Here is a 25925-nt window from a genome sequence, read left to right on the forward strand (position 1 = left end):
AGGAGGAACTCAGATTTTTTTCTTTTTTTATTATTATCATCTGATTTTTCACCCCTAGGTAAGATGGTAGGCAATAAAGGTACAAAAAATAAAGGCACAAAGGCCTGCCCTAAATAAAAGTACATTATCAGGGAGATTGGTACATAGGATAAATAAAACATAAGATACATGCAAGACAATATAAATTGCAAAATTATCACAGTTCTGCCACCAAGTAGTTGTGCGTCCTTGGGAAAATTACTTATTCTGTGAGGTAAAATTATAAAATTAAAATTCATAGGCAGTGTATGAATTTATTATTCTAACCACTGGATGGCCTGCTCTGCTAATGGATGGCCCTTCCATATTATTAAGTGCCAATATATCTGCAAAAATTATTATATTAATTAGTTCTAGGGAAATTAAGTATAAACAACCAAAGAAAGATAAAAACCAGCAACTGAAATTGATAATTAGACAATGAGAAAAATCAGTTATATGTGTTTCACTGGCACCACTAGATGATTTTTTTTCCATTGGCTGCCAGTCTGCTGTTTGTAGTCAGGGGACAAGTCTGTGAAATATCCTTATGTGCTTGGTCGGCATTTTGGTGTCCTCCTGGCTGGAATGTGATCTACAGCAGCAAACTGATGGACACAGCTGGGTTAGGGTTCAGTGGAAATGGCTGGGGCTTGATTAGTGACAATTTCAGTTGAAAGGTGAGTCTGAGAGATGTTAAGTGATGCACAAAGATACACAGCTCATTAATGACAAAGCAAAGATGAGAAATTCCCCAACGCCATGAAATGCAGGGTATGTGTATCTGGGCTTCTCCACCAGCACAGGCATGAAGATACTGGGAGATGCCGCTCCTCCACCACGCGCCCAAAATGGAAATTAGATCACCCTCCAAGGTTCGTGATTCAAATGATCAAAAATTAATAATCACGAGTGCCCTCCGCGGTCCTGGATCTATCTCTTGCTTCAACAGTGTTTGGATGGAGCAGACCCAGGGACACCCCTTCTTCCAGCCTCCAGCCACTCACCTGCGTCTTATCCAGTCACCATCTTCAGAACCACTTCTGGGACCAGCCAGCACACCGGTGTGTTTTTTTTCTGCCTTAACTCCTTGCTGCCATGAGTTCACAAATTCATCAGAATTATTCCACCCAGGTGGCGGCTGCGGTCAACCGCCTGGCCAACCTGCATCTGCCGGCCGCCCACACCTACCTCTCTCTGGGCTTCTATTTCTACCTGGATGATGTGGCTTTCGAGGGCATGGGCCGCTTCTTCCGTGAGTTGGAAGAAGCATCTCTAAAGTTGCAAAACAAGCGTGGTGGCCGCATTCTCTTCCAGGACGTGCTGACGCCATCTCTGGCCTTGAAGAGGAGCCTGAACCAGGCCCTTTTGGAGCTGCAGGCCCTGAGTTCTAGCCACACAGACCCTCAGCTCTGTGACTTTCTGGAGAACCACTTCCTGGGTGAGGAGGTTTAAACTCATCAAGAAAATGGGTGATCACCTGACTATCCACAGGCTGGCCGGCCCCCAGGCTAGGCTGGGAAGGTATCTCTTTAAAAGGCTCACCCTCAAGCACTGCTAGGAGCCTTTGGAGCCCAGACACCTTTGAGGGGCCCCTCTGCATTCCCCTGGTGTCTGTCTTTTCCTTGAGCCTCTCCCCAAAACTACTAGCCATTCTTTTAACCACCCTGGAGCCCTCTGGACCAAATGAAACTATAAAGCTTTTTACAGCAAAATAAATTAAAAAATTAATAATCACAACAGCCATATGTTTTGTCACCTTAAAGAGAGTTGCTTTATAATACAACTAGAGGCCCATTGCACAACATTCGTGCACAGGTAGGGTCCCTAGGCCTGGCCGGTGATCAGGGCCGATCTGTGAGGTGACCAACAGGGTGGTCGGGGGCCCCCACTGGCACTGGCCTTGGCCAGCCTGGCACCACCTACTCGCTGACCCCACCTCCCGCCACCACTGCCAGTCACCTCCCTCGGCAGGAGGCGACTAGGGGGTCAATTGGGGGGACCCCCCACTATCACCTGTGTTGGCTGGCCTGGAGCCTGCAGGCTGGAGGCAGCACCTACGTTGAGCATCTACCCCCTGGTGGTCAGTGCACGTCATAGAGACCAGTTGTTCCACTGGTCCTTCTGCCGTTTGGTCGATTTGCATATTAGGCTTTTATTATATAGGATTGAAAACACTTACATCTCATTTTAAAAAGACTCAATAATATCCAAAATATATAAGGAATTCATACAACTTAACAAAAGGAAGACAAACAATCCAATTTAAAAATGGGCAAAGGACCTAAATAGACACTTCTCCAAAGTGGACATACAGATGGCCAAAGAGACATATGAAAAAATGCTCAAAGTCACTGATAATCAGAGAGATACAAATTAAAATGATCATGAGGTATCACCTCACACCTGTCAGAATGGCTACCATCAAAAAATCAACAAAGAACAAGTGCTGATGAGGATATGGAAAAAAGAGAACCCTAGTACACTGCTGGTGGGAATGCAGACTGGTGCAGCCATTATGAAAAATAGTATGAAGTTTCCTCAAAAAATTAAATCTGAAAATGCCATTTGACCCAGTGATCCCACTTCTAGGAATATATCTTAAGAAACCCGAAACACCAATAAGAAAGAATGTATGCATCCCTATGTTCATAGCAGCACAATTTACAAGAGCTAAGATCTGGAAGCAGCCAAAGTGCCCATCGGTAGATGAGTGGATAAAAAAGCTGTGGTACATTAATACCATGGAATACTGTGCAGCAGTTAAAAGAAGAATCTCTTACCCTTTGTGACAGCATGGAGGGACCTGGAGAGTATCATGCTAAGTGAAATAAGTCAGTCAGAGAAAGACAAGTATCACATGATCTCACTCATATGTGGCATTTAAGTAACAAAATAAACTGATGAACGGAGTGGATCCAGAGACATGGAAGCATGGAACAGAGTGGGGCATCTCAGAGAGAAGGTGGGGGAGGTGGATGCGTGGGAGGCAACCAACCAAAGATCTTGTATGCATATATGCATAACCCATGGACACAGATAATAGGGTGTATGGCAGGGTTAGGGCAGGCTGGAGGGAGTCCATAAGGGAAAAAAAGGGACATATGTAATACTTTCAATAATAAAGAATTATTTTTTTAAAAAAAACTCAAATTAAAACTTTTTAACTAAAAGCAGTTTATGACAAGTAGTTATGTCCTAGGCTATAATCTTCCCTGACAAAAGTCAATCTTTACCTTAACTAAGCCTGTCTTTGGAATGTTAGTGTAAAGCCCCTTTTTTTCCAAACCCCTCAGGGCACAACCAATGCACCAGGGAAGAGACCATAAATCCTCGCATTGTTATTGTTATCATGTTCATTGTTCACTGTTAACTATCCTATACCCACCTAGGTAAAAGATGTGTCTTATCATTTTACTTTTCATCCAATCCCAGAGTTTTCCCCACTTTGCTTTCTCCAGCCTCCCTAATCTATCACCAATGGATTTCTTGTGACCCACTTGTGTCTTCTGTTTTGATTGTAATGTATAAAATAAGATGAAACACTGCCATTCTCTGAAACATTTTCTCAATGCCTTGAGATTTTGCTTCCAGGCAGTTGTCAACAGTTTGGCTCAAATAAACTCACAAAAATTCTTCAGAGGTTTGACTGTTTTCTTACATTGACAATACATAGTTTGTAAAATCAGGGAGCCAGGCTGCCTGGCCATAATCACCACTTTTAACTGTACTAGTATATGGGGTGCTTGCCCTGCAGCAGGACAGGCCTTCCCTGAGCTTGTCGGGTTAGCATGTGGCCACACTTTGTTATAGCGTTTTGCAAACACTCTTTATCAGATTAAGGAAGTTCCTTTTATCTATCCTTATTGAATTTTTAACATAAATAGAGGCTGAATTTTAGGTGAAGTTTTTGGGGTTTTTTTTTAGTGTCTTTCAAAAAATTTATATGGTTTTTCTCCTCTAAACCTCTAATGCTGTGATTTACAGTGATTTTTCTACTGTTAAACTGTGTTTCTGAAATAAACCCATATTTATGAAAAAAAAAAAAAAAAAAAAGACTCAATACAAAGAGTGGTTGTCACTCACATAATCATAGGAAAGTGAGACCACAGAGGCAAACGTAGGCAGTGCTGACCCAAGCTCTCTCCTGGTGAAAGGAGTCTTAGCCAGCAGATTTAGAGTTTGACATTTCTGGGCCATGGCTATTCCCATGGTAGAGGTGAATGTCCTGCTTTGCCCCAACATGGCATACAGGTCATTGGACGGACTCTCCTCTAGCTCCAATTCTGTGCTCCTCAAGCCTGGTTATTGATTGGTTTGCTATAAGGTTTGTCTGTTAGAATGCAATCTGACAATCAAGCTGATGAGTATTTTGATTTCTGGGATAGTTGTCTTTGTAATCACAAGTTAATCAACACATCAGTCTCATTAGCTGTGAATATGAGACCTCTTCTGAGAAGCAGATGCCCCCTCAGTAGGCCCACAAAATCAAGTCTCCAGGCCTGAAAGGCTGAGGTCTAAACCTTGGAACTTGGAAAATTCTGCTGTAAAGATACCTCCAGAAAGACAGTGGATTCCCTTGTCTTAGAGACTTACTTGCCCATTACACATGCCATGTGCCCTTTCTTCAAACTCTTCTAGTTGGTACTTAAATTAGGTAAGAACTAAGTTGCTTTCTCCTTGACTTATTGAGGAGTTAACATGCTAAAGTTAGAACTACAAATGGTATGGTTCCTTTCTCAAGTAAAATAGACAAAAAATTTAAGGTCTCAACTGTGAACTATGACTTGGTCTTAGGTGTAGCTCATTTATCAAAGAAAAATAACTAAGCAACCAAGAAGTGATTTCAAAACAATAAAATTATTTTTCCACTTCTCAAACATTGTCAAAGGGAATCAGTCCCAGCAACAATTCATAAAGCCCTCTTCTTTTCATATGGTTACTTCACATCACTCGAACTCTTTCCATGTTACCTCTCTCCTTTATTTTTTTATTATTTTTCTTTATTGATGAAGGTATTACATATGTGTCCTTATCCCCCATTGACCCCCCACTCATGCCCTCACTCCCCTGCTGTCTGTGTCCATTGGTTAGGCTTATATACATGCATACAAGCCCTTTGGTTGATCGATCTCTCCCCCTACCCCCACCATACCCTACCTTCCCTCTGAGGTTTGGCGGTCTATCGATGCTTCTTTGTCTCTGGATCAGTTTTTGTTCATCAGTTTATGTTGTTCATTATATTCCACAAATGAGTGAGATCATGTGATATTTAACTTTCTCTGACTGACTTATTTCACTTAGCATAATGCTCTCCAGTTCCATCCATGCTGTTGCAAATGGTAAGAATCCCTTCTTTTTTACCACAGCACAGTATTCCATTATGTAGATGTACCACCGTTTTTTAATCCACTCATCTACTGATGGGCACTTAGGCTGTTTCCAAATCTTAGCTATGGTAAATTGTGCTGCTATGAAAATGGGGGTGCATATATCTTTTCTGATTGGTGTTTCTAGTTTCTTGGGATATATTCCTAGAAGTGGGATCACTGGGTCAAATGGGAGTTCCATTTTTAGTTTTTTGAGTTACCTCTCTCCTTTAGATTCTCCCTCCAAAGTGCCTCTTCCAGACATACTCCTCAAATCTCAGTCCTAGTCCTCCTTTTCCCTTTAGTTGCATCACAAGAGCCCAACAGAACTTGTCTGGCAATATTAAACCATGCAGGAAACTTGGAGATAGAAAAAAAATGAATAAGAGAAACCATAACCATTATTTGTAGCCAGTAAAAAAAGCATGCCTCAAAATTATCATACATTGTAAATAATGGCCTGTTTATATATAGATATAACTTAAAGATGCCAAATTAACTAGGAAATGATACAAAGAAAAGAAAGTGCTTAAATTTTTTAAGCATCCACAATGTTTAAGAGACTCATGAAAGACATTCTGCTACCTGATATTAAAATATACTATAATACTATAGTAATCAGAACAGCATGATACTGGCATAAAAACAAACACATACATTCAATGGTATAGATAACCCAGAAATAAAACTATACATTTATGGTCAATTCATCTGTGATAAAGGAGGCAAGAATATACAATGGGATAAATGTGTTCAATAAATGGTATTGGGAAAATTAGACAAACACATGCAAAAGAATAAAACTGTATCACTTTCTTACACTATATACAAGAGTAAACTCAAAATGAATTAAAGACTTTAATGTAAGACTCAAAACCATAAAACTCTTAGAACATAGCATAGGCATAAACTCTTTGACATCATTCTTAGTAATATTTTGGGGGACATGTCTCCTCAAACAAGGGAAACAAAAGAAAAAATAAGTAGAATAACATCAAACTAAAGAGTTTTTGTGCAGTGAAGGAAACCGTTAACAAAGTGAAAAGACAGCCTATTGAATGGGAGAAGATATTTGCCAATGATATATCTGATAAGGAGTTAACATCCAAAATATTATAAGGAACTCATATAATTTAAAACCAAAAAAACAAACAATCTGACAAAAATGGGCAGAGAACCTGAATAGACATTTCTCCAAGAAGGACATACATATGGCCAATAGACATATGAAAATCTGCTCAACATCATTAATCATTAGGTAAATGCAAATTAAAATCACAACGAGATATCACCTCACACCTGTAAATGGCTATCATCAACAAATCAACAAATAAGCATTGGTAAGGATGTGGAGAAAAGGGAACCCTCACACATTGTTGATAGAATTGTAAATCGGTGCAGCCACTATGGAAAACAGTATGGAGGTCCCCAAAGATTAAAACTAGAACTACCATATGACCCAGCAATTCCATTCTGATTATTTATCTGAAGAAACCCAAAACACTAATTTGAAAAGACATATGCACCCCTATGTTAGTTGCAGCATTATTTACAATAGCCAAGACATGGAAGCAATCTAAGTGTCCATCAAGAGACAAATGGATATTTAATTGTTATATGTGTTAATTGATCCATTAAAAATTTTATTGAGTAAAAAAGAGAGACAAATGGATAAATAAGATGTAGTACATACATACAATGGAATATTACTCAGCCATAAAAAAGAATGGAATCTTCTCATTTGCAACAACTTGGGTAGACCTAAAGGGTATTACGCTAAGTGAAATAAGTCAGACAGAGAAAGACAAATACCATATGATTTTGCTAATATGTAAAATCTAAAAAACAAAATAACAGACAAAACAAAAACAAGGCATAGATACAAAGAACAGACTGATGGTTGCCAAATGGGAAAGGACCTGGGGTCATGGTTGAAAATGGGAAGGGATTAAGAAGTACAAATTGCCAGTTATTAAAAACAGTCACAGGGATGTTAAGTACAGCATAGGGAGTACAGTCAATTATATTGTCATAACTATGTATGGTGTCAGATGTGTACTAGCATTTTCGGAGTATCACTTCATAAGTTATATAAATGTCTAATCACTATGTTATATGTCAGCTCTAATTGAAAAACTAAAAAAATATTTTTAAAAAAAGATACTTGAGACAATCATAATATATTAATTGAGCACCTACTATAAGAATTGTTTTGGAAAGGATACTGTGTCAGGGTTCCAAATCCACCCTTACATTTGGATATTTACTAGAATGACTCAGCTTCTAGTTGTACTTACAGCTAAGATGTCTTACAGCAATGTAAAAGGGACATGTAACCAGATCATAAGGGAGAAGTCTAGAGGATTTCATATAGAGACATCCTGATGCTCTCTCTCTCGCTCATGAGAGATCACATGCTCATAATGAATCACCTACCGAAGCTCCTTAGACAACCCAGTGCTTGAGGATTTTATTGGGAGTTGGTCATGTAGGCAGCTACTCTCTGCCTAGAACATAAAAAATTTTAAACTCCCAGAGTTTATGCAAATGTCCAACATAAACTCCAATGCTTGCACAAAACTCTAGGTACAATGAACCACACCTATCAGTTACCTGTTGACTGAGAGCACTCTGAGAACCAAATTCCTAGATGTCAGACAAGGACCAACCTTGATAACAGGACTTGCTAAGGGTGGTAGCCTCAGGCCTGCTATGTTAACTCTTTCCTGCAAAAAGGCCCACTTCTTACCCTTGACACAATTAAATTTAAAGAAATAAAATTTATATGCATATAGTAGGTATACAATGCTGGATAACACTAAAGCAACATTTTCCAAAATGTCCTCTAGACAGACTTTATCAGAATCACCAGGGGTCTTGTCAACCTACTGGCTATAACTCAAAGCATTATGCTAAGCGAAATAAGCCAGTCAGAGAAAGATAAGTATCACATGATCTCATTCATTTGTGGAATATAATGAACAACATAAACTGACAAACAAAAATAAATCCAGAGACAGAGAAGTATCCAACAGACTGTCAAATCTCAGAGGGAAGGCAGGGGGGAGGAAGGGTAGGGGTGGAGAGGAGATAAGAGATCAACCAAAGGACTTGTATGCATGCATATAAGCATAACCAATGGACACAGACAGTAGGAGGGGTGAGGGCCTGTGCTGGGGGATGAGGGATGGGAGCGGGCTGGGAGAGGTCAATGGGGGAAAAGGGAAACATGTGTTATACTTTCAACAATAAAGAATTTTAAAAAAGAAAGATCAACCAAAGAACTTGTATGCATATAAGCATAACCAATGAACACAGACAATAGGGGAATGAAGGCGTGGGCTGGAGGCAGGTTGGGAGAGGTCATGGGTGGGGGGGGGAAGGGGGGGGAGAAGGGGACATATATAATACTTTCAATAATAAAGAATTTTTAAAAAGCAAAAAAAAGTAGAAGAATCAGGCATCAGTCAAAGCCACAGGTTCAGATGCGATAATAGAATACCTTGAATACCATAATGAAAAATTCAAATGTGATTGCATAGCCATGGGAAACCACTGGACGTTTTCGCTTTTTCTTCACCAGCTAATAACAAGATCAAAACAGCATTGTATGTAGATGACTCTGACCACCTTACATAGAACATGAAGGGTAAAAATAGTAAGCCAGGAAACCAGAACCTGGGAAAGAAAATGATCATAAGTAACATGTAGAGACTGCTCAGTGGGAGTTAGGCACTACGGTCCAAGGTGATTCTATGTCAACCTTCTAAAATAGGTGCTATTGTCCAAATTTATTGAAAATTTTGCCCAATGTCACACAAAGAATTCAAACCTAGATGGTGTGATCCCAGAACTCATATACTTACTCACTATCCACCAGACCTGTGAGACAGAAAGTCGGGGCAGTAGAAAAAGAAATCAGTGGTAGGCCAGGGCCCGTGGAAACGGAGAGGAAGTAATCCCGGGTAACTCCCACTCTTGTCTTTCCTCCCTGTGGGCACTTTATTCTAAGATGACAGACAGAAAATCATATTCCAAAAATGGTAGAAGAGCAAAAGAGGGAACAAAAGCTAGAAACTGTCACATTTTTCTGAATGAGATAAGAGAGGTGAAGAATAAATAGGAGTTACAGCTTCTTCTTGACCAAGACAGAGAGAAAGAAATGAAGTACCACCTGCATCTCAATCCAAAGAGAGGAGTGGACACCCGGTAGCATCCTGTTATCTTTAACATCTCAGAAACTTATACTATTAAAAATCTTCCTTCCTGTTTATTTCCCTCTGACATAATACAATCCCAAAATCACTTAATAACTGAACTACTCTTGAGACTGTAATTCTTGTGTGTGTGTGTGTGTGTGTGTGTGTGTGTGTGTGTTTTGCTGTTTGTTTTTATTGTTTAAAGTATTAATGTCTCCTTTTTTCCCAATTGACCCCTCCCTCCACTACTCCCATCCCAGAGGGCAAGCTCCCATTGCCCCAGTGTCTGTGTCCATTGGTTATGCTAATATGCATGCATACAAGTCCTCTGAGATTGTAATTCTTTTTTTTTTTTTTTTTTTTTTTTTTTTTTCTGTTCATCAGATTATTTATTCACTTGATTCTTAGATTCACTTGTTGATAGATGCATATTTGTTGTTCATAATTTGTATCTTTACCTTTATCTTCCTCTTCCTCTTCTTAAAGGATACCTTTCAGCATTTCATATAATCCTGGTTTGGTGGTGATGAACTCCTTTAGCTTTTCCTTATCTGTGAAGCTCTTTATCTGACCTTCAATTCTGAATGATAGCTTTGCTGGATAAAGTAATCTTGGTTGTAGGTTCTTGGTATTCATCACTTTGAATATTTCTTGCCACTCCCTTCTGGCCTGCAAAGTTTCTGTTGAGAAATCAGCTGACAGTCGTATGGGTATTCCCTTGTAGGTAACTGAGTTTCTTTCTCTTGCTGTTTTTAAGATTCTCTCTTTATCTTTTGCTCTTGGCATTTTAATTATGATGTGTCTTGGTGTGGTCCTCTTTGGATTCCTTTTGTTTGGGGTTCTCCGCGCTTCTTGGACCTGTAAGTCCATTTCTTTCACCAGGTGGGGGAAGTTTTCTGTCATTATTTCTTCAAATAGGTTTTCAATATCTTGCTCTCTCTCATCTTCTGGCACCCCTATAATTCTGATGTTGGTACGCTTGAAGCTGTCCCAGAGGCTCCTTACACTATCCTCGCATTTTTGGATTCTTTGTTCATTTTGCTTTTCCGGTTGGGTGTTTTTTGCTTCCTCGCATTTCAAATCATTGACTTGATTCTTGCGCTCCTCTGGTCTGCTGTCGGGAGTCTGTATAATATTCGTTATTTCAGTCCGTGTATGCTTAATTTCTAGTTGGTTCCCCAATATAAGATCGAGGGTCTTATTAGTTTTCTTGTAGATCTCATTAAGTTTATCGGCGGCTTCTAAACAGTTCTTGAGAGACCTTAAAAGTGTGGTTCTGAACTCTATATCTTCCATTGACAATTTTGTCCTGTTTCTTTGTCTCCGCATTTTGTTATGCTTCCTTGGTGCACCCCCTAGTGGTCTTTGTTCGCAGTCTTATAGTTAAATCTTGATTGTTGTAGCTAATTCCAGGGAGGGTTTGACCTCCAGGCCAAGTGGCTATGAGAATCAGCTGTGTCAGCAGTGAGAGAACTTCTGTCCTCTAGGGAGGTGCTAATCTAGCGTTTGCCTGAGGCTATCCGGCAAAAGCCTCTGTGCAGGGCTTGGGCGGGGCGGGTCGCACAGGATCAACAGGGTGGGCCGGAGAGAGCAGTTATGGCGGCTCTCAGTCCTGTCCCCAGGGGCTCCGCCTGTCTGAGTCCCAGCACCCGCTGCAAAGCTCAGAGAGAAAGCTGCACTCGCTCTGACCGAAGCCAGACAGTCCCGCTTCTCCCGTTTGAGTCTGGGTTGCTAAAGACTCGCCCGTATCTGGAGCTCAGAGTCTGCGACTCCCTCCCGATTGAAAACGCCAACCGCGCCCTCCGCCGCCAGCCCGCTCAGCTCACTCCGAACCTCAGAATTTGACTTCAGCACTGCGCCTCCTCTGAGTGTCCGTATGCCTTTCTCTTTCCTCCTAGTTGTAGGACTTCCACTCAGCCAGCGTTCCTGTGGTTCTGGGTGATGTCCCTTCCGTTTTTTGGTTTCACTTTTTAAGTAGTTGTTCAAAGCAGCAAACTCCGGCGTTAACCTATGCCGCCATCTTGGTTCTCCCTGAGATTGTAATTCTTAAAACATCTAATATTAAAACTCCAGAATCATCACAGAAATGTTTATTGATCACTTGATTGATTGCATACAAAGTTTTGGAGATGCTCGAGTAAGACACTAACCCTCGAGGCTTTAGAGGACACAGTACAGTAATCTGCCCAATCTATAAATATCTATCTTGGTACCTCATAAAACCCAGAATTAAGCAACAAGACATGACAAGACACTACTTACAAGGAATTAATCTGTTGCCTCAATTGGCATTAAGCAGGGAGCCAAAGGCCATTAAAACAAGTTGAAATTAATGTAGCAAAATAACTCAGTCCTAGGGTACTGATCTTATCATTTTGAAAATGACTCTAAAATCCTTATTAGCCATTAACCTAACTTCTAAGCAAGCTGTCTGTATCTCTCCTACTCAAAATCCCCATCAGCCAATTCAAGCACTCAGAAGTACAGCCAAGAAATGACAAAGAGGAACAATTTGAACAAAATCTTCAAAACCTTTGACCCCACCCGGATGGCCTGTGGAATGTACCCTGCTATTGGAGAAAATTCATTCTGATTCAGATATCCAGCTGAGTTACTGCCTGTGTGGGAATTCTTTTCCCCTAAGAGGTAATGTCAATAATGTTATTTGCTCGTTTATGGTTACAGCACTCTCACATGGAATAAAAGAATGAAAGGAGACATGACCTGCCTTCAAGAATCTCATAAGAGCCAAAACCAGTTTGGCTCGGTGGATAGAGCGTCAGCCTGCGGACTGAAATGTCCCAGGTTTGATTCCGGTCAAGGGCATATACCTCGGTTGCGGGCACATCCCCAGTGGGAAGTGTGCAGGAGGCATCTGGTCGATGTTTCTCTCTCATCGATGTTTCTAACTCTCTATCCCTCTCCCTTCCTCTCTGTAAAAAATCAACAAAAATATTTTTAAAAAAAGAATCTCATAAGAAAGATGGGACAGACAGATAAAAACAATATGAATACCCACAGGTAAATATTTATGAATGGTGGTAAAACCATGGGTCATGGAAGTCAAATGACCGAAGTTTAAACCCTGCCTCCACTAGTCACCATCTTCAGCAAGCTTTATAACCCTCTCTAAGCCTCAGTTTCCCCTTCTGAAAACTGAGTTAATAATTCCCACATCTTAGGTTGTTGTGAAGAGTTAGTAACATAATGAACATAGAATGCTTAGCACACAAAAATTCAGCAAGTGAGCTGCTACTGTTATCCGAAAATTATATTTTACTTTTACTACTATTACTACTCCCCCTACCACCATGGCTACTCTCATCTCTATGTTGCCCATACCTTAAAGATAAGGAGGCTCCCGGGCTGCAGGAAGGGCTCCAGTGCAGATGGAATCGTTCCTCTCAGGCAGGGAAGTTAAGAGGCTCATGGTTTGTCGGAATGTCAAAAAAGAATATTTCAGATGGAGGAGATAGCTGTGGAAGGGAGGCAGCCTAGCCTAGATAAAGCAGATAAGTCAGTTTGCTCTAAAAGACTTCCTGAGCTGAGGGAGGGCACATGTTCATAGGTCATATGATTTTCAGAGCTGGAAAGTGCCTTAGAAATCCTTAAGTTAGGGGGGAAAAAAAATCAAATCCACAAAAATGGTATTTGTGGCATTTTGGATAGCCACAAAAATTGTATGCCTTCCTCTAGGGTTATTTGAAATATTGAAATAATTTCAGTATGGGGGGGGAAATAGATGGATGCAATGGTATTTGGGGGAAAAAAACTATTTTTGATCTTGAAAGATACATATTTCTCCTTCGATCATGTGGCAACAATGTGAGCACAGAATCTGCTTGCTCACCACCAGCTTTTCACTTCTAAGTAACAGGGAAAGCAGAGCTGAAGCAGGTTACTCCCAGTGTCAAACTTATCTGCTGCTTTGTTTTCAGATGTCCTAGGACCCTGTCACCCTGACTCTGACACCCCCCAGATGGGGCCAGGACAAAGGCACCATAAGATTCAAGTGACTGCTCTCAGACGCACAACTAGTTGGCAAAGGAGAGAAATAGGAGTCCTGCTGATGGGGAGGAAGGTCGGAGGAGGAAACAGAAAAGACAGTGAGGGCTTAGAACAGTGTGCTGTGGAAAATCAAATAATGTGGGCAGCTTACGTAGATTTGAGCAAGAAAGCGACGTAAGCAGGATGGTTTTTTAGGAAAAGCATTCTTGCTGCTGTATACAAAGCACAATAAATTAACCATGTCAGATTCCTTATCTCCACGGAACCTAGAATGAAAAATCAACAAGATATATTTAAAGGGAAAATCCAGTTGTAATTCTTTTCATTTGAGGATGTTTTCTATTTAAAATCCATGCTTAACCCACTTTAAAAATGAAGTTAAAATGTAATGTATTTTTTTCTCTCAGTTGGTTATAAAAAACTTAAATGCTAAGCAGCTAAAAGAAAATTCTGTTTTCTGCTTTTTTTTTTTTAAGACAGAAAGTTACAAACTAAGCACACAGCAGCTCAGACTTTTTTGGGGTGTTCGCCAAGTCCCGCCTCCTTTAGAGATGTCCTTTGGCTCTGGCAACCTGAAGATACGGAGTTCCCCTCAGCTCCGATTTTCAATCCAGGGCACTGGAGGCAGCTATTTTCCCAAGAGAGTCCTCATAGTTTGAATCCTCCTTTCCTTCCCAGGACAACTATGTGCCTATTGACCTAGTACAGACCTGTGTTCTTGGTAGGTTTTCAGCAAATATTTAATGACCCTGGCCTTCAAGACTCAGCCACCACCCTTAGCTTTCATAGCCTTTTCTCAAAGGGGAAAGAATGAAAGGAGAACTTTAAGATTGCAATTTATTCTACTTAGCCACTGCCCCTACCAGTTATCAAAGGCTTTGCCGGTGGGAATACTCGTAAAGAGCAGCATAAACACACCCTTGTTTGAGTTGCCATCTGAAACCAAAGTCAAATACATTTGCAGCCTTCCACGTGCTGCCCAATAAACTGCAGTGTTTTCTCAGAAGAAAGGAGGGTGTCCCTTTGCTCCTGGCAATGTGGGGAATAGGCAGGGATTGGGGCGGGAAGCTACCAAGAAGAGGAACCTAGAGGACTTTGCTTAACGCTGTATTTGCAGCACCCTGCCATTATGCACACTGCAAGTTCATTGGACAGCTTGGGTTTTATCAGGGAAGGAGCTCTAGCTGACAGAGCTGATGAGTAAGCCCCTACATCCAAGACATCCCTTGGCCTCCCCCTGGAGAGTGGATGAAGAGGTGAAAGGCCAGAGTGGGGAAAACCTTAAAAATGATGAAAATCGACCATCAGTGTGTCACTCTGGTATGAGTCTCTGACGTCTCTCTAGCTATTTAGGTCCTGAGAAGCCTCCCGGCCCAGGCAGGTAAGTAGTTCAGAACCCTTAATCAGAGTGAAACCAGCAAGTCCTTCCATACCCATCGTCAGCACGTTTTACCTGACTCACTTCCTGTGTTGGGTTTGACAACAAATGAATTATTTTCGAAGACATAATACCATAAATGGTACAAAACTCAAAAGTTATACAAGAAAATACTGTGAAATAGGACATCCCTGCCCACCTGTATCTCTCAGCTACTCAACAACTGCTCCAGTCTCATATCTATATCTATATCTATATCTATATCTATATCTATATCTATATCTATATCTATATCTATATCTATATCTATATCTATATCTATATCTATATCTATATATCTATCTGTGCCCAGTACCCAAGCGCTTTAATCACTTTAGCTTTATAATACTTGTTCTGCAGAGCATTTGTGCTTCTCATTGCTGTTCTGATTCAGGAAACTTTTCTGGCAATTCTTGCTCTTTTATTTTTCCATATAAACTTTAGATTCAGCTTCTCTAGGCATACATGGTCCCTTTTTACTTTGTATTTTGGTGCCAACTTCTGTTTTCTAAATATTCTGCAATTTCAGTTTCAAGAATTATTTAAAGAGTATAATTTCCAGGAAGTCAGGCTTTTTCTTTTTTCTATCTTTATTTTTAATGTCCGATTGTATTGCATTGTCATCAGAGTATACTGTCTATTTTTACTTGGGAGAATTTATTTCCGTTTTCTTTGTGGTTTCATATGTAGTTAATTTGTGTGACTGCTCTACTGTTACTTTAAAGGAAAGCACAATGTTTTCAGAGTATAAAGCTTGATGAATATCTATTTGAGCTATCATACTGATTATGTCATGTAGAGAGTTCGTATCCTTCCTTGTCTTTTTTAAAGTTTGTGTGTCGTAGTTGAGAGATAAGAATTAAATTTTTCTATTATTAAATAACTAGAGGCCCGGAGCACGAAATTTGTGCATGGCTGGGGGGTGGAGAGGAGTGGTCTCTCAGCCCAGCCTGCACCCTCTCCAATCTGGGACCCCTCAAGAGATGTCCGACTGCCAGTGGGATAGGGCCTAAACAGGCAGTCAGACATCCCTCTCACAATCCAGGACTGTTGGCTCCCAACCATTCGCCTGCCTGCCTGCCTGATTGTCCCTAAACGCTTCTGCCTGCCAGCCTGATCACCCCCTAACCACTCCCCTGCCAACCTGATTGACGCCTAACTGCTCCCCTGCCGGCCCGATTGCCCCTAACTGCCCTCCCCTGCTGGCCTGATTGCTCACAACTGCCCTCCCCTGCCAGCCATCTTGTGTCCACATGGGGGCAGCCATCTTGTGTGTTGGAGTGATGGTCAAATTTGCATATTACCTTTTTATTATATAGGATTTTTGTCTATTCCTAAGTTTCCTGTAACTTTGGCACCATGTTTTCCATGAGAATTTATTCACCACATTAAATTACCCTGAGTTACATCCTTTACCATTATCAAGTGCCCTTTTCATCTAATTTAATGCTTTTTTAAAAAAAATATATTTTATTGATTTTTCACAGAGAGGAAGGGAGAGGGATAGAGAGAAACATCAATGAGAGAGGAACATCCATCAGCTGCCTCCTGCACACCTCCCACTGGGGATGTGCCCACAACCAAGGCACATGCCCCTGGCCGGAATTGAACCTGGGACCCCTCAGTCCACAGGCCAACGCTCTATCCACTGAGCCAAACTGGCTAGGGCAATGCTTTTTGTTCTGATTACAACCAGAACAAATAGGAGGGAGGGAGCATTAGTCATCTTCCTCTCTCTCTCTCTCTCTCTCTCTCTCTCTCTCTCTCTCTCTCTTTCTCTTCAGTCTGTGTCACTCAGCTTGGGCTGCCCTAACAAAATACCATAAACTGGGTGTGGCTTACACAACAAAAATTTATTTTCTCACACTTCTGGAGGCTAGAACATTCCCAGGTGCTGGCGTGATCAGGTTCACATGAGAGCTCTCTGGCTTGCAAAAGGCCACCTTCTCGCTCTGTCCTCACGTGGCAAAGAGAAGGCTCTAGTGTCTCTTCCTCTTTTTGTAAGGACACCAGTTCTATCAGATCAGGACCCACCCTTATGATTGCATTTACCTTTAATCAGCTCCTTAAGAACCTATCTCCTGTGTAGAATCACATGGCGGGTTTGGGCTTCAAGATATGAGGGGTGCACAATTCCACCTATAGTAACATCTTAGCCCAACTCCATCTTTAGCCGTTCTGGGCTTCATTGTTTCAGATGCACCTCATATATGACACATGACTGGACTTCACTGTCTTTGTAAATTGAGAGTTTCTTTTCATAGGTGAAGTAGACTATTTAAATGTATTGTTATATATGTTTGGTCAAGAATTGGTTCTCACATTTTATATTATGGTTCCCTTCTCTTGCTTTCAATATTCCACTGTGTATTCTGCTTTGTTATGATGCCAGCTTGATTTTTTATTTTTTACTTGTAATAGTTTAATTTTTATTTGGACGATAGAAGAATTTTCCTTTGTCTTTGAGGACCAGTAAATTTACTTGGATACATGTCAGTGTTGATCATTCTGTATTAGGCTTTCCTGGGCCACAGCATGTTCTGTCCATTTGTAAATTCAGTGTTATTTTGCTTTCTAAAGCATTTTACTGAATAATATCTCCAGGCTTCTTCTTAAAGGATATAAATAATGTATATGTTGCAATTCTTTTGTCTTTCAAATCTTTCATATTCTTTTTCATCCATTCTAACTTCATTTATTTCTTATTTATTTTATTCGCTTCTCTCATTTCTGTCATCCTATTTTTCACTGATGTCAGTGTCTATCCTCCGTAGTGATTATTCCAATGTGCCTGCATTTCCGTAGTGACTTCATTTTCCCTTCTGCTTCCTTCCTGAGCTCCAGAAGTTCTTGCTTGATCTTCTGTGGCGTTCCCATTATTTTCCCTGAGCTCTCAATTGTTCCCTGGGCCTCTTTATTGATTCACTATGTTCTATTTGTCCATCACCATTTATTTGCTCATCATTTTCAGTATCTTGCTGGCACTTGTTTATTGTGAGCATTTCCTTCTACCACACATATACTCTGTCCCCTCCCTCCTTTTGTCATGTACTAGCTTTGCATAGAGCCTGTGCTGGGTGCCCTTTTATTCTTATCTGTAAACTAGGGGCCCTGTGCACAAATTCGTGCACCTTGAAAGGAACTGTGGGTAACAAGGCTGCGGTGGGCACAGGGGCAGGTCTTGGCCCATCCTCCATGCCCCTGTATGGCCCCTTCCGCCACAGCCCTGGGTCCCCTGTCTGCCTGCAGCCCCGCTCCCACTGCCGCGACCACTCCCATGAGCTGACAGCGCCAGCCCCACTCACACACACTGACAGCACAGAGCAATTGGGACCGGTTCCAAAAGCACATGCAAGCGGGGCAGTGCCATCAACAGGTGCAACCGGTGGCTGCTACCCCGATTGCCCCTCAGGAGCAGGGACAGGTGGAGAAGCCCTGAGGGGCAATCTGGGAAAGTGCCGGGCTCTGGCAGCGAGTGCAAGAAGTGGCTCCAGTGCCGGCAGCAGGTGAGAGCACCTGCTGCACACAGGAGCAATGAATTTGCAGTAACCACCAGAGGCTCACCCCAATGACAGCGACCGGCGCCCCGCCTTGGTCTGGTGCCTCCACTCACCTGCTCTACCAGCAGTCATGGCCGACACCCACCACGTCCCGCACTCTGCAGCCTGCTACCAACACCCGGCATGTTCCACATGTGCCCCCTGGTGGTGAGTGCACATCATAGTGACCGATTGTTCGGTTGTTCCGCTGTTCAGTCTATTTGCATATTAGGGTTTTATATATATAGATGGAGTTCACTCTTCCTGGACTTTGGAGGTGGTTCACATTGAGGATGATGAGTACGTCCAGCAGCAGGAATGCTCCTGGTCTCAGGAGAAGCTCCTTGTGACAAGGCTGTGTGTGTGTGCCTTATTTTAGCTTTTACCGCTCTCCAGCCAAGAGATACTGGCACAGGGCACAGTTCAACCTCTATCCTCCACCTGCCTCACCAGGGTCAGAACAAACGTGGCCTTGCTACATGTATTTTTTTTTAATTCAGCTCTACTGTCTCCACTTTTCTGTGGGGTCAAATAGGTTCCGGGGATGCTCCAGCAACTCGCCCCCTCACACACACACATACACTCACACACATGCAGATACTATTTCTGTGATTCCAAAAAAAGGATCATTGATTTTGTCCCTCAGAGTGTCCTCTACTTAAAAATAATGGTTTCCTTGACAATGAGGTATCACCTCGCACCTGTCAGAATGGCTACCATCAACAAATCAATAAATGGCAGGGATGTGGAGAAAAGGGAACCCTAGTATACTGCTGGTGGGAATGCACACTGATGCAGCCATTATGGAAAATAGTATGGAGTTTCCTCAAAAAATTAAATGTGAAAATGCCATTTGACCCAGTGATCCACTTCTAAGAATATATTGTAAGAAACCCAAAACACCAATCAGAAAGAATGTATGCACCCCTATGTTCATAGCAGCACAATTTACAATAGCTAAGATCTGGAAGCAAGTGCCCATCAGTAGATGAAAGGATAAAAAAAGCTGTGGTACATTTATACCATGGAATACTATTCATCTATGAAAACGAAGGATCTCTTACCTTTTGAGACAGCATGGAGGGACCTGGAGAGTATCATGCTAAGTGAAATAAGCCAGTCAGAGAAAGACAAGTATCACATGATCACACTCATATATGGAATCTAATTAACAAAATAAACTGATAAATGGAGTGGATCCAGAGTCATGGAAGCATGGAACAGAGTGCAGAATTGCGGAGGGAAGGCAGGGGAGGGTGGGTATGTTGGAGGTAACCAACCAAAGACCTTGTATGCATATATGCATAACCCATAGACACAGACAATGGGCAGTGAGGGCCTGGGGTGGCGGGCGGGGCAGGCTGGAGGGGGTCAATGGGGGGAAAAAGGGGGACATATGTAATACTTTCAACAATAAATTTTTTAAAAAAAAAAAGATTTCCTGCCAGCTTTGTCTGAGGTCTGTATCCTGAAACACCCCCACAGGCACTCTTTCTTCACCCTTAGTTGATCTTTACTACATTGGCATTCCTCCCTACATGTTATCTTTTGGAGGTTAGTCTTCATGTTTTATGAAAGGTGGAATTCATATTTCTGCCAAATTCTGAGAAGAATGGAAAATATTTCTTTGATCTGCTCTTTTCAAAGGAAGCCCCGGTATTTACAAAAGGTAAAATAAAGTTTATAGTAAACTTAAAGGGCAGCCTTAAAGGGGAAAAGGTCCCAGCAGGGGAACACGCGTCCTGAAAACTGAGCATGGAAAGGAGGGGACCCCTGACATTCCCAGTGCTGCAGGGCCTCAGGGCCTCAGGGCCACAGTGGGGGTCAGAAGACAAATGTGTAGACCACATGTATTCTGGTCCCTTCTCATGAAACGTATTTTCCCCCGGACCCACTGTTCTGCCTTATCCTCTCCCTTTAGACTTCCTGGTACTCCTAATGGACCGGAAGCATGAGCACCACACAGAGCTGGTCATGGATGCAGAATCTCAGGCTCCTCCCCAGACCCCAGGACCAGAATAGGAACCTGTATTTAACAAGATCCCCATACGCATGCTTGGGAAGCGCCACTGTACAGTAGTTCCTCAGCATCGTCAATAGGTTCTTGAAAACTGTGACCTTAAGCAAAATGACATATAGCGGAACCAATTTTCCCACAGGCTAATAATATAAGCATGAATTAAGTCCCTACAGTGTATTTCTGGTCACAAAAACATCACCAAATTTCTAAATAAAGACCCAAAACACTTCTAATATTAGACATTAAGAGAAATGTGAGCTATATATACATTTAAGAAAATGAATAAAAACCACTAAGAGAATTTGTTTCCAACCTGCTTATTCCAGTTCAGGGTCATGGGTGGCTGGAGCCTATCCCGGCAGCTCAGGGCACAAGATGGGCACCCACCCTGAGCAGGATCCCTTCCATCACAGGGTGCGTTCACACCCATCCACACTCACTCGGGCTGGGACAATGTAGACACGCTAATTCATTCCATGTGCACATCTTGGGGATGTAGGAGGAAATCAGAGTTCCTGGAGAAAACCCACACAGACATGGAAAAAACATGAAAACTCCACACCGATAGTGGCCTGCGCTGAGAATCGATTTTTTCTTCTCATCAACAGTATAAGAAAACAGCATTATGAAAGGATCTGCTGTAGATCTCAGCTCACACATCGTTTCCCCTCGCTAACCGTCACCTCAGGCTTCTCTGTAAACACTCATAAAACATCCCTTTTCTTTTGAGCGCTCACTCTGTAATTACACATTAGGACAATTTCTTCTATTCACCTGGATCTCCCCAACTAAACTAATGCCAGACTCCATGACTCACCAACAACCAATCAATAAATGTTTGCTGATGGAGTAAATAAATATGCACAATATTATACTTGTGTCTCAGCATTTTTAGTGCCAGTCGGCTGGTGCGGCCCATTCTCCCGCCAGCGGCGCCTCCCTGCATCAAACTCATCCACACCTGCATCAGCCTGGACCTCCTCAAGCCAACCCTCTGACTGGCCCAGTTTAGTCCCCAAGTGTGGCTTTGGAGAAGGCTCTTCCAGAAGTGAGTGAGGAAATCCAGGAATGAATGGCCTCGCTGAAAAAAATCCAAGAAGTCCCAGTACCCAGAGCACACTTTCCCAACCTCTTACATACTTGTAAATGCTACAAAGAGATCCTGCTACCTGCGTGTTATTTTGACAAATCTGATCACCATCTCTGTGTGGGAAGGAAATCCAGTCCCCACCCACTGGAGCTGACGCACAGTCCCACCACCCCGCCCGCAGGGTGTGTGCGGCCCTGAGGCCCCAGTGGACAGGAGTGGGAGGCTGCTCCGCCAGCTTCCCCTGCTGCCAGGCCCACAGGAACTCCAGCAATGGAATTGTTCCTCGGCCATTGCCCTCACCAGGTGCAGCTGAAATTGCCATTCTCAGCTGCGGGGGCTGCTTTGATGAGCAAGGAATGAAAGGTGACAGCTTGAAGCTAGTTTCCCCTGCTTGGATAATTAAACCTTCACTAAATATAGTAGGTTTAAATGAATGTTCACAACATTGAAACAGAACATGCTAATTCTAAAAATGTAGACTCGCTTGCTGCTCAAGTTCTCTTGGGAAATGCAGACACTGAAGCAAAACAATGTTTTCATCCCTCCTGCCCACCATCCCCGACCCAGTGAGCCAGTTTGTTCCAAGATGAGGGTCACCACAGGCAGGGGGGAAGCCAGGGTTGTCACCAGACATTCTATGAAACTCTCAGGAAACTGATGGTACAAAGTCAAGGGAGGAGACTTTGTGGGATCCTGCCCAGCACCAAATCAAGACAACAAGCGCTTTTGTGTCTATTCGATATATGCAAAACTCAAGCTCATAGGGGAGGGAATTTTCATTAGGTTGCTTTGCATTATACTCCAAAATGCATTTTGTTAGAAAAGGAGAGACATTTAAATGAGAGATTTCCTATGAAGATAGTGTAAACTTTCTAGGAAGCTGCTTTCCTGAATGATTAAATAAAATAAAAAAATGACCTTGACTCTCAATGGCCTCAAAAATAATTACACTCAGACCTCAAAGAAGGCTGTTCCCTGGTCATAAAATTCTCCTTCATAATTTACCTGGTGTAATAAATAATCAACAAATCTCCTTGGAAGAGCTGAATTCACTTGGTCTCCTCTTGTAAACCTGTTTTCTTTTAACTCTACTCCAACCACAGAAAATGTTTGCATTGAAGTCACGATGTCCTTCATGTTGCTCAATCCAGTGGTCAATCCCCAGTCACATGAGCAGCATGTGACATGATCGATCATTCCCATCTTGAAAGTCCTCATGTCATTCATTTGGCTTTCAGCCCTCCATTCCCTCTTGGTTCTCCTAGGACCTCAGTAGGGACATCTGAGCTGGAAAAGAAATTCAGATTCCACTTGTGTGTGTCCTCACCTCCAGTGCCCATGCATTCTACTGTTGAAAGGCTTGAAATTTCAGTTATCTTTAGAGCAAAACTGTGTACATGGGCATGACAGAATAACAGCCTCTTTTCTCCCAAGATGACATGTGTATCTTCAATCCTTTGTTTAGGTGAGGTCTCCTTTCCCTCTATTTTCTAAAAATATTAATTAGTCCTGAGATGTTTGTTGCTGTAAGATATTCTGTAAAGCATTTCCACTGAATTTTTTTTTTTCATGGAGAAAAAAAATATATGGTCCAATTCATGGTTTTTGAAGAACAAGCGAAAATCGTGGCCTCGTGAAGAAAAGAGTCATCATTTATGCCTTGAAAGGCTCTTTAGTAGGTTCAGATATCACAGCAACCACCTCACCTGGTCCCCTGGGACATCCTCCATTACCCAGTGCCCTAAAACACCGACACCACACGAACACCTGATGGCAGAGTTTGTTTTTTGTTTGTTTGTTTTTTAATATATTTTATTGATTTTTTACAGAGAGGAAGGGAGAGAGATAGAGAGCTAGAAACATCGATGACAGAGAAACATCGATCAGCTGCTTCCTGCACATCTCCTACTGGGGATGTGCCCGCAACCCAGGTACATGCCCTTGACCGGAATCGAACCTGGGACCTTTCAGTCCACAGGCTGACGCTCTATCCCCTGAGCCAAACCGGTTTCGGCGGCAATGGCAGAGTTTTTAGATAAGCTTCTCCATCGTCTAGCTAAGAGTTATCACATAACATAGATTCCATAGAGCTGAATCCCTCACATTCCCCTTTTTGGCCCTTAACTCATTCTTCTTTAACGAATATGCCAACCTCTGGAATGGACACAAATATACATAAATTACACCTACAATTCAGTGTGGGACAAAGGCTACTTGGTACCATACTACTATGTGTCTGCTCTTGAGTTTTAAATATCTTAGGACTCGAAGAAGGGCCTAGCCAATGTCCTGAGTTTTAATGAGAGAATGAAAGCTCAGAGAGGTACATGATTTGCCCAAGGGCTCACAGTGGTCAGTGCAGGACCAGCCCAGGCTCTCTGGTCAGTGGGATAGGGCTCTTTCCTGCATTTGTCCCCTCCTACAGGCTACTTGCCTGGGCTTTACAGAGGTCTCTCTTCTGCTGGGGACTACATTGCACAGAGCACCCTGCTATTCTCCTCTTGGTCTCTTGGTGTTGGGATGACATTTTCAGATAATTCTTAAACACTATAGTCTCTGTTTTACATCTCTCTGATTATCTGTGCTCCCGCCTAGACTTCAATCAAAAACAGTCCATTCATTAACAAAACTTTCAGAAAAAAAAAATATGTCTCTTTGGGAATTTTTGAAGTGTATAATTAAATCGAAAGGTGGCGTAAGGTTTGACATGGTGGTTGAAGGGTAGTGTGGGTTGTTACATTTATTGTTTCCATTTGAAAATAATCAGAGAATTATTCCTTCCACCTTCCTAGGAAAGATGGACATTCATTTGTTTCTCTAGATTAGAACATGTTAATGCTCTCAACCGGTATCAGTTGACTCCAGGAATAAACTACAGATCTGACTTCCCTCAATGGAGGTATCAAGATTCCTGATTTCACTTTCTTCCGAAGGTAATTTACATTTTTTTCTTCAAGTTATGATCTGGGTGTTTTGTTTTTTTCCCAGAGTAATCGGTTAGCACATTCTGTAAGCTTCAGAATATCAGCCTCATCTGTACCTAAGTCTCCAATCTTCATAATAAATAATCTTGCTGATTCCTTGCCTACTAAACTGCTTTTTACATGACTGTGTTTTAGAAAGGGGCAACTACATTGCAGATGAACAGATATAAGACTCCTCTCCATTCCCTTCAAATTCTTTGGGCAAAAACATGTCCCTTTCTCCTCCATGAAACATGACTAAAGACTAGTTCTTTGGCACTTCTTTTTAAGGTGGACTTCCCAGCTCTGGCCACATCCATCATACAAATGTTTTAATGATGTCTTTAATACATTATAGATTTAATTTATGAGTTCTTTGGATTGTTCCTGCTTTCTCAAGGGCAGATATCACATTTCCCCCCTCATACTCAAAGTTCCTAACAGGTAGTACCTACCTGACTAACAGAATAGTTAGTAAGTATGTCCTATGTTAAATTATTGGCTTTTTTCAACTCTTTTTAGAACTTAATCTTCTGGCCTAAGAGGGAACCTAAACTGGTCTTGCCTTGGCTCTATGTATAAAGTAGATAAAGGGAGAAGGCAGGATCTACTATTTATGCTTTTGAAACAAATGTAATGAGTATGCATTGCTTCCACAACCCCCAGGTCTACAAAATGCCATGTTTGTTTGCCTTCCCAAATCTAATTCTAACTAGATGAGCCCTCTGCTACTGGGATGGAGAGAAAATCCAATATCAGTCATTTTCAAGTCACCATATACCACCCCCACCCCCACCCCCCACCACCACCACCAGCATATAAGAATGCAGGGGCCTTTGTAATCCATTTGGGGAAGGGTGTCTGTTCTGGTCCTCTATTTATTTTAGTCACAGAATCTTGAAGTATATTACCCAACCCAAGTGGCTCATTCCATGGTGGGTGACTCTGTGATTCACAGGATCCACCCCACTGCTGCCTCTGAAAGCCACACGGTCTCTTACTCAGTCAGCAGGCACTACCACCAGGGGCCTCGGCATTCCACATCCTCTGTGGTTCAGCCTCTTCCCTGAACTTTCTAGTCTGGCCTCAGCATCAGTGCAACACCTCCAAGCTTTACTCTCTCCTGGAGGAAGAGAAACTCAGACTTCCACACAGAACCTTCTAGCCACCCTCAACTAAGAGGATGAGGATGGGAAAAAAGAATTAGAAAAGACTGCTATTTTCTCAATCATTTCACTCCACCACAGAATAAGTTACTTGCACCGTTTATCACATTACATTATTATTACAGTTATTATTGCA

The 25925-nt window shown here is 42.0% G+C and overlaps 1 protein-coding gene across 1 annotated transcript; it reads left to right on the plus strand.

Moving 5' to 3' along the window:
- Positions 1 to 1116: 1116 nt before the first annotated feature.
- On the plus strand, positions 1117 to 20572 carry LOC118655983 (ferritin light chain 1-like). Its single transcript, XM_036308611.1, has 2 exons — positions 1117 to 1432; positions 20472 to 20572. The coding sequence occupies exons 1-2, from the start codon at positions 1117 to 1119 to the stop codon at positions 20570 to 20572; spliced, it is 417 nt and encodes a 138-aa protein (XP_036164504.1).
- The last annotated feature ends 5353 nt before the right edge of the window (positions 20573 to 25925 follow it).

This window comes from Myotis myotis, unplaced genomic scaffold, assembly GCF_014108235.1.
Source record: "Myotis myotis isolate mMyoMyo1 unplaced genomic scaffold, mMyoMyo1.p scaffold_m19_p_5, whole genome shotgun sequence".
NCBI lineage: Eukaryota > Metazoa > Chordata > Mammalia > Chiroptera > Vespertilionidae > Myotis > Myotis myotis.